General features: G+C 37.2%; 2 protein-coding genes across 2 annotated transcripts; both read right to left on the bottom strand.

Annotated features, from left to right (window-relative positions):
- Positions 1-1,934: 1,934 nt before the first annotated feature.
- On the bottom strand, positions 1,935-2,483 carry LOC139136335 (uncharacterized). The gene has a single exon (XM_070704059.1). The coding sequence runs from the start codon at positions 2,481-2,483 to the stop codon at positions 1,935-1,937; it is 549 nt and encodes a 182-aa protein (XP_070560160.1).
- A 97-nt stretch (positions 2,484-2,580) lies between these two features.
- On the bottom strand, positions 2,581-4,800 carry LOC139136334 (uncharacterized). The gene is made up of 2 exons (XM_070704058.1): positions 4,774-4,800; positions 2,581-3,408 (listed from the first exon to the last, which is right to left on the bottom strand). Exons 1-2 carry the CDS (start codon positions 4,798-4,800, stop codon positions 2,581-2,583), a joined length of 855 nt encoding a protein of 284 aa, XP_070560159.1.
- Positions 4,801-9,619: the final 4,819 nt, after the last annotated feature.

Raw genomic sequence — 9,619 nt, 5'->3', positions numbered from 1 at the left:
TCCTTGTCATCTCAGATGAGAAATATTCCTTTGAAAATAACTGCGTTAGCAACGTGCAGCTCCACCTTAACTCCCACATGTGGCTATAAGCCATGATCCCAGATTCGATATCAAACAAACTTGTGAATACCTTGAAATAGTTGATACTGGTTGTTGAACATGGTGTCATTACTTTCGTCTGATCCATTAAAGGTACATTTTCATCAAAGATAAAGCACAAGATGTTGATTTACTAATTATCAGATATAACAAGAAGTGATAAATTTTAAACTTTTACCACCGGTGGCGCTGTTTCACTCATCAGATGGTCTCAAGCCGTAAGGTTGCTCTCAGATTGCCCGGTGTTTGATCGCAGGTCAGTTGTTCGTTCATTCATATTACACTTTCAGCTGTATATTTAAACGGAATTAAGTAATTAAGTTTGCACATTTGTCGAGGGTTTCAGTTTTTAGCAACGATGATGCTACTTTCCCAACGTACATGTACACAGACTACACCTTTGTATTGTCTTAGGCAACCGTGACTGGCAGGATAGGCATGCAAGAGTGCAGCCAATTGTGGGGTGTGACACCGATAGCTGCTCATGAACTATGTTATTTTCAAAAATTTGCGCCTTTATTAAAGATGACCGTGTCGGTAGAGAAACTTAATCTCGTTGAATATTACATTCTAATCCGATCAAATTGGTTCATTATTGTTTAAGCATCTAGTACATAGATAAATTTTCAAAGTGTTCAACTATCTTGTATACTGTATCTCGACATCGCTCTCAAAGATCTTATAATCCGTTTGTATCAATGTCCTTTTTGCCTAGCCATAATCCCTGATTTGTCGCGTTACTGTTGATTCCCACTGTCACTTTTTATACTATACTGTGAGTTGTAAGCTGCATGATTTGCACGTTTGTAGAGTCGATTACTTTCAAGTACGATCAATGTGGTCAATTTCAATTCTTGCAATAGTCGCCAAATTGGCTGTCACAAATAAGTTGCAATTGTGAGCTTCTGCATTCATCGTTTTGCACGCCCTTTAGAATTGAACAGAAGTTGTATCGGCCTTACTAAAAATTGCGATGACGATGAATAATTGTCAACAGAATGCGTCGGGCGTTCTAAGGTCATAAGGAAGGTCATCGAAATGTCAATCGGAAAATCTTTGGAAAAACTGTCAAGCACAGCAGCCTGTAACTTGACTTGAAATAACAGTTTCTCGTGTTAATAATTCAAGTTATTTATTCTAGAAATTACACTGCATTGACAAAACAAGTTAACAATAACCATTTAGCATTATGTCATTCGAAACAAATAGACAATCTTCGGTTGAAATGCTAGAAAACACTGTTTGCACATGCAATCGTTAGTATAATAAGTTGCAGTGTCAAAAGCACCACTCGACCAAGAGTAAGAATTAAATTTGGTTGTTAATGCTCAGAAAATGTGAACGTTTTTGTTTTTAGCTCAACGATATTTGAAAATTGTTAAAGTTTAAGTAGACAGCGCTGTCAATGAACGAAAACTTTTTGTCTGGGTTGTCTGGGTTGTTGCCAAGGAATTTTTGAACAGTCTTTCAAGAAGTATAAAACCGAAATTTTGACTTGATGTGATAGTACAAAACTGTAGATCAATGTAACTATATGGACATTTTTTGTTGAGGCACTGTATTAAGCAGATACCACATTTGACCTCCCTGTAGACAGATTAGTACACGGAAGGGGGTCTTGTATAAAATGTCAATATAAGAGTTGCAGGATATTAAAAACAATCTTGAAATGTCTTTATTGTTTATATTTATATATTTGAAATATGAGATATGACAGTCTCGTGCAAGAAATTAAAATATGAGGGCCTCAGAGCAGAGAAAAGTTTCAAAGCTTAGAATTTCTTAAAATATACCAGTATTAATATTGGTCCTTTTGTAATTCAGTCCTTGTAATCCTAATTCTGATCTTTCTTAAATAAACTCAAGAAGCTCCTTACAAGGCCACCGATCGTAGATTTAATTTTGCGCAATACATTAGATTCGTCATTCGTCAACCTGTCCGATTGTTGATCAGCAACAGCTCTATCATTCGCATCTTGCTTGTACGATTTCTTATCATCATCAACGATTAGTTTCACCTTGGATGTTAATTCATTGGTGTACCGAACGTATCTATTCATTTCTTTGATTTGTGTGACCATATCTATTAGATCTGCAATCTGCTTTTCGTCGCTTTTGTTTCGGTTGTCGAAAGCTATTACTCTACCAGAACAGTCTCTAATAACATCGAGAAGAAATGTTGGGGCCGTCTCCAGAAATTCATCCAGGGTAATTTCATCATATTCAAGCTGATCTCTTCTCGTGAATAGTACTATGGAGTACTTCATCATTTCTTCGCCGAACAGCCCACGCAAAAACTTTAGGCTCTGGATGCTCTCTTCCGTCAGGCGTTCATCGGCATTCAGGACGATAATGAAAGCATCAATGCCATCGCTATGCGTCATCGCTATACCGACGGATTTGCCTATCTCATTCAAAATATATTTCTCACTTGACTGACCATCTGTGTCGAAAAGCCCGGGGGTGTCGATTACAACGAATTCACCCGATTTTCCGAGTTGACCTGCCCCACTCTGTCTCTTTTGTAACAGATTGCATAGTACGTTGAGATTTAAATTTGTCTGTGTCAAGAATTGTGTTGCCAGTTGCACTTTTTCCACTTCCAGTTCTTCCTACCAGCGCAATCACATATGTTTGACTATTTGAGGCGACAGCACCATCATTTGCATCTCTCTTGTACGATGTCTTATCATCACTAACAATTGGTTTTACCTTGGATGTTAATTCATTGGTGTACGGAACGGATCCATTCATTCGTTTGATTTGTTTGACCATATCTATCAGATCTGCAACCTGCTTTTCGTCGCCCATGTTTTTGTTGTTGAAAGCTATTACTCTATCAGAACAGTCTTTGATAATATTACGAAGAGATGTTGGGGTCGTCTCCAGAAATTCATCCAGGGTAACGTTTTCTTCTTCAAGCTGATCTCTTCCTGTGAATAGTACTATGGAGTACTTCATCATGTCTTCGCCGAACAACCCACGCAAAAACTTTAGGCTCAGGAGACCCTCTTCCGTCAGGCGTTCATCGACATTCAGGACTATAATGAAAGCATCAATGCCACCGCTAAACGCCGTCGCCACATCGACGGATTTGCCTATCTCATTCAAAATGTATTTCTCACATGGTGACTGGCCATCTGTGTCAAAAAGCCCGGGGGTGTCGATTACAACGAGTGTACTCGTTTTCCGCGTTGATCTACCCCATTCTGTCTTTTTTGTGACAGATTGCACATCACGTTGAGATGTAAATTTGTCTTCGCCAAGAATTGAGTTACCAGTTGCAATTTTTTCCACTGCCAGTTCTTCCTACTAGCATAATCACATAGGTCTTACTCTTCGAGGCCATTAGGAAATGCTGCTTGGTAGGTTGAATCTTGAAACGTACATAAGCCAAGCTCTTGGTAAATCTTCCTGACCACTTTAAAGACACCACCGGTCAGAGCTGGGAGTCAGTAATGAGCTGCCCAAAGCGCAACATTTATTAAATTCAACGTTAAAGATGGTACTGGCCACTGTGGGCGTCGAATGATTGACAGGTTATCGAAAATACCCAATGACATTAAAGCAAAATTTAATGTCCGAGAAAATTGTGTCAATCAGATAATAAACCATTTCAAAATTATCGCTGTGCCTACGACAAAAATGCCATACGTACCTTGACACAGTTTTACTAATTGTTATGAGAAATCCTGACGTTAGCGAGAACGGTCTAATTTCTGTGTCGTACGACTCTTTCTAGCCAATCAATGAAGAATAAACAAATCTTCACATTAATTGGAAGCCGTTATGTTCAGCGATAAATCTAACTCGTATATCGTGCCTTCCAAAGTTAGGCCTTTAGCATGTTTGCTTGATGTAGTAGGGGCGTATTGTTTCAGCTGTCGACAACACCATTGAACAATTGGCAGTTTTTCGTTGAAAGAAGGTAAACAATTTTATTCAAATTACATAACTTGTAACTCTCGTAACTAAATTTTCATTCAAGAGTTACAGAATCATGAATGAGTGAATTTTGTGAATGGTGCGTACTATGACGGATATAACTTGAAATTACATAATTTCTCATGTTAGAGCAAATCTCACTTTAGGTGGAGACTCGCCGTGAGGTAGAAGTGTTCCCTGCCAGTGCGGCAATTTTTGTTTTTATTCATTCATTCATTCATTCATTCATTCATTTCATTCATTCATCATCATTCATTCATTCATTCATTCATTCATTCATTCATTCATTCATTCATTCATTCACGTTTGTATGACTGAGTAAGACGCATCCTATAGTTGGCATTGATGTGACACGTTTCTGCATTTCATATCTACGTACACATAACGAAAGAGAATGCGTCTGTAATACATGATCAGACACCTTCGATAGTGGGTGCCGTAAACTATAAGCCATCCTCGAGCGGCGATATTTACAGTACTTACATGTTTTAATTAAATCGGCTATGGCATTTGTTTGAAAAACAACGTGCATATTGCAGGTATAAAGTCTGTCATGTGTTTCATTTTACGCTTGCATACAGTGGGAACGGCATTGACCGATGCTATTTGTATTCGCTCAAATTTTAAAACAGATTGATAAGCAGGTGAAAATTCCTTATCAGTTCAAAATCTGCCAATACGCAAACAAGTGATTGCCATGGTACGTGAAGACAGTTACAGGAAACTCACTGTATCAGGAGTGTCAGTGTCTGGCATTGAGACACCAAAATTCTGTTCCCTAAAATGTGTCCAATTAAATTAAGTTGATATGATTTACTTGTAATCTTAATTTTTAAAATAAAGGCTTTGCATTTTCCTTATCAGATATATGTGTGTTCGCGATTACAGGATACATCGGGGAAATTTTCACTTGCAGGAGACATTTGGGTATTTATTCTCATATCCAGGTCTATATATAGATTAAACAATCTTAACTTACTATAGTTTACTTCCGGGTGCCTTGTGATAGCTTGGCATTTTGGTAGTTAAGGTGGCGCTGCATGTCGCCAAAACAGTTTTTTTTCAAAGCAATATTTTTCATCAAAGATGACAAGAAAACCCCCTCATACTATATATTTTCAAAAAGCAGACTCTACAGTTTAGTATGGTAGCAGTAGTTTACTCAAAGGATGAAGTGGGCGTATATTTGGGGTAAAAAACCTCAATTTTGGTATTAATGATAAAAATTAATTTAATTCAAAAACTTGACACTATTTTCTGAAATATATTTCATTTGAAAGAAGAGTATATGTAGAAAAAACAGACTATTTTATTTGGCATTTAATATCTATCCTCATAAAATGGTAGGGGTTTAAAGACTGACACTCTAAAAACTTGATTAAAATAATGATACGCAAAATTAAAATGCCTCTTATTCAAAATGTAAGGTTTTTATTGCCAAACAAAATAGTCTTATTGTTATATAGCATTAAAAGAACATAATGTGAAAATTTCAGAAAATTTGACCCAGCCAGAGTGGAGTTAAATTCTTTGGAAATTTTGAAATTGGGAGGAAAAAGAAGCCAGGAAATCGGGTGATTTGCATACATTTGCATAAATTAACACTTTTTTATCACGCAAGTCTTGACTGCTTGACAAGCTTAAAGGTGAACCTAACCAATATTTTAATCTTGGGTAAACAAATTAATTGAAGTTGAATAAATATTTGCAAAAAAGTGATCTTTGAGCAAAATACACTGTGTTGGGTGCAGCAACCCCTTGCTGCGGTAAAACAAGTTCAATTCAATCTTTTTCCTTCATCATCAATTGTGTGTTTGTAAGCCATCAGACATCACGCTTTCGTTCACTTTCAAGGATACCGTTCAAGGACACCGTTTCTCCATGAATTTGCCTAATATCTGCTGATATTTAAAAGGGAGAGGCCTTCACGTGGATCCACGTCTGTGACGTCACAGCGCTTTTTAAGAATCTCTTTTTCATTTCATCGGCGCAATCAAGTCGGTATTATATTGTAATCAAATTTTGTAATAAAATTGTCACTTTAACATATTGCTGATGTGCAGCATTGAATAAATTGGTCAATTGTCACCATCACAGCAACTTAGGGAGTCTATTTGTATTGTTTTAATTATATTCGTAAGATAGAGCTACCCAACATAACACCTTATTCAGTGCTGCAAATTAGCCCTTAACATTCGGTTAGTGTAGCTTGCGTATTAATGAAGTTATGCAATATCATTTTTTTTCATATGATGGTTTCCCTATGGAGACAGTACTGACAGTGTCGACATATATCAACAAGTATTGCACAAAATTTCATGAAACCTTTCACAGATGACAGTCTCAGAAAATTTTGTTGAACTTTCGTAATTAGTGAAATACCTCTGAAATTCCTAGACCGAATTGATTGTACATGCAAAAAGTGTTGATATGATATATATCTAATTGTACTAAGAAGCATTGGGCATGACAAGTAATAAATAGCTCATTTGCACATTTATGAAGTTTTATAATTAGTCATATAACTACGAACTGCGTCAAATATGATGAAAACTGCTGCAGATACTGATCCGGACAGATATCTGACTGTGTTGTAATGCATTTAGTAGTGTGAAGTTAAATTAATGGTCATTTACTCGACAGCTCACACGACAGCCCTCAGGTTGGTCGGTTAACTAAACAGAGAGTAGAACTTACAAAGCAAATGGCTGAACGATTTTAAAAAGAGAATAATATTACTGATCCAATAAAACGATAAAAATGTTTTTGAATGCTGAGATAAAGGAGAAGGGAAAGCTGTATTATGAAGGCGTCAGGCTGTCAAAAGAGAGAGGAAGGGATTTTTAGCTCCCCCTCAATAAAAGGTAAGGGAGCTTCAGAATTTAAAAGAGAAGTTTTAAGTCTGGTGTCTCAAGGGTGGCAGAGCCCGACTATGTGAGTTCTACATTGCCTTCTGAAGATGTGTTACGATAGAGAGTGCAAGTCGAGGGAGCTGACATCCAGGGGCATAGGACTACTCAGAGATGAACTGCCTCGCCTACGACATGATGCTAGTTGTATTAACAAAAAATATAATCTATAGAAAAAAGAATCGATGATAGGAATAATGAAAACAAAAACTACAGAGCTCTTGTTGATGATTTTGGGATTGCGAATAAGAGTCTTACAGAGCTTTATAGTGTAGGAGATAAAATTCCGCTAGAGAAAAGAGAAGTTAAAATTCAGTTAAAGGAAACTCCTGTAACTGAACGCGAAGAAAGAAAAGATCTTGAAAAAAAAGACTAGCTGAACTCAGAACAAGACTAGCTAAAATTGATAATCGAATTCAAGTGCTACACGATCTAATCAGTGAGGCACGTGAAAGACTGTGCAGACTAGATCTCTACGTGATGTAATTTCCGATCTAGAATTATCACTGAAGCTGAAGCTGACAGACTTATTGAAACGGAATGGTATGACAATCGCTGCACTACTTACTGCCATTGGATTGACAATATCAACAATTGCCCTGACTGTGACTAAAAGGCGGCTCCCCACTCAGCTGGTGGCTCAGGAAATGATAATAATAACCCACCCAAGTATACACAACAGCAAAGGAAATCGTCAGGCAGTTTGGTGAATGATTAAAAACCCTAGCCAAAAGTGCTGCCGCAATACATGGCATAATAGGATCCCTTGTTAGTTTTCCATTAAAAACAGCAGGATCAGTGGTCGGGTTCGTTGGAGAACAGCTACGGATATTTTTGACAGGTTTAACATTAGTCACAGTAAATAAAATTATGTATTGATATATCAACTGTTCGGTGAAAAGATTATTGTAAAGTTTCTTTCTAAAAATAGAAAACCTCTTGGTTTCTCAATCGAAATGGAATGGTGTAAACTAGGGTGAGTGCATCATCATGTCCTTCGGGCAAATCCAGATATGAGGCTCAAAGATGACAACCTATTTCATAACGTTTTAGCTTTCGTGAAGGACTGTCGTCAGACTAGCTTCTTTAAGCGTCTGGAATTCATAGCCGTCTTTCAGGATGCTGAAGATGATACAGAGGCCTATCATCTCCGAGAATACTGGGCCCTTCCACTTATTCGCGACACAGGTAACCGGTTTATATTTCAGTCAGATGGAAATATTTATGTGAAGATGTGATTTTAAGTGCCATACAATCGATCATTGTTACCGACTTTCAGCAGCCGAAAAATGCAGGGAACAAAGGCAGAAAGGAACCTTCATGTGGTTACTCATAAACCATGTCAGACACAACCAGGCGAGATGCTTTATGTACGGTGTCCAAAGTTGGAATGTGGAGTAGTTTTAGTTACAGATACTTTCGATCTGGTTTTGATCTTACGATAGCGGGTCATGAAAATAATCGAGTAGTTCAAAATGTTGTTTTGTTCAAATTTCAACTGTTGTTACCTATATCCGTGACATATCTTTGTCATGTTCACACAACAAACATAACGTTTACACTTATTATTGTTATAATCAATCATATCAGGGGAGCCACTTGCATGTACCTGGTTTACGATATTACGATATTAAATTTCACTCTGATGTATCAAAACTAGAATAAACATAATTTGCTATTTTTCCTATTATTAAACAGGCATCAAAACTTTGACAGCTTTTTTCTCACGAGTGTCTTTGGCGGAAAAACTGCAGTTGGAAAATGGTTACAGTTGTGACGTAAGTATTACTTGTCAAAAAATTTGTAAGTTTTATTCAGTGCAAATTACTTAATCAGGAACTTCCCCTAAAAAAGCCGGATTATCGCAAATTTATGCAAATGTAAAAAAGCTACGCAATTGATCAGAAGTGCCGAGTTTTGTCCCAGAATCCCGTGATTTGCAATGCTTCAGACGTGTATTGTCGATGAATCTTGTGTTGATGTCTGTGAACATATAGCGACTAAACTTGAGTCAAACATAAACTGAAAAAATGATCCATGTTTTTGTTGAAGAATGCATATGTTTCAAAATGTGTTCCCTGTAAGACCATTTGACCCCTCTTTGCATATTTCACAAAAGTGCCCATCATGATTATTCAAACTTATCATACAGTCAAGGCGATGCTATTAGAATTCAAAAACTCCCGCCCAGTGTATGAAAATGGCTGCCTCATGAGTAATCCTCCTATTGTGCGCCCACGGTCCTGTGAGTTCCTGTTTAAGGCACATTAGCAGCAAATTTTAGCAATTTAGTTCAGCTTTACTGTTGTGTGTATAAACCGCAGTTTCGATAGCTACTAAACAGCATCTTGAATACCAACATTCTGCTTGACAACATACTCTGTACATGTTTAATAACCATTGTTATTGTTGACAAATGAATTCTATCCAAGACTGAAATTCCAATTTTCAACAATAACAATGCTAAATACTCACACATGAACTGAGTTGATGAGCTAAATGCTAGACATTCATTACGCTTGAAGAAGTAGAACAAGAAACTGCAATGTATACACAAAAGAAAACTACTAGGAAACTGCCAAAAGTTATAGCTAATGGAGCTTTAAACATGCCGGAACTGATGTCTGTCAGATTCCAGTACAAGGACTTCCATGTAACCTTACACT

This window comes from Ptychodera flava, chromosome 7, assembly GCF_041260155.1.
Source record: "Ptychodera flava strain L36383 chromosome 7, AS_Pfla_20210202, whole genome shotgun sequence".
Classification (NCBI taxonomy): domain Eukaryota; kingdom Metazoa; phylum Hemichordata; class Enteropneusta; family Ptychoderidae; genus Ptychodera; species Ptychodera flava.
Note: the sequence above shows the minus strand (reverse complement) of the source record. Positions and strands in the feature narration are given on the sequence as shown.

Bases quoted from the DNA above. Each gene is read 5' to 3' on its own strand.
- LOC139136334 (XM_070704058.1), bottom strand. From the start codon at position 4,800: ATGCCAGACACTGACACTCCTGATACA. The intron at 3,409-4,773 runs GTGAGTTTCCTG...TTATGCTAGTAG, and splicing joins ACACTGACACTCCTGATACA to GAAGAACTGGCAGTGGAAAA.
- LOC139136335 (XM_070704059.1), bottom strand. From the start codon at position 2,483: ATGACGCATAGCGATGGCATTGATGCTTTCATTATCGTCCTGAATGCC.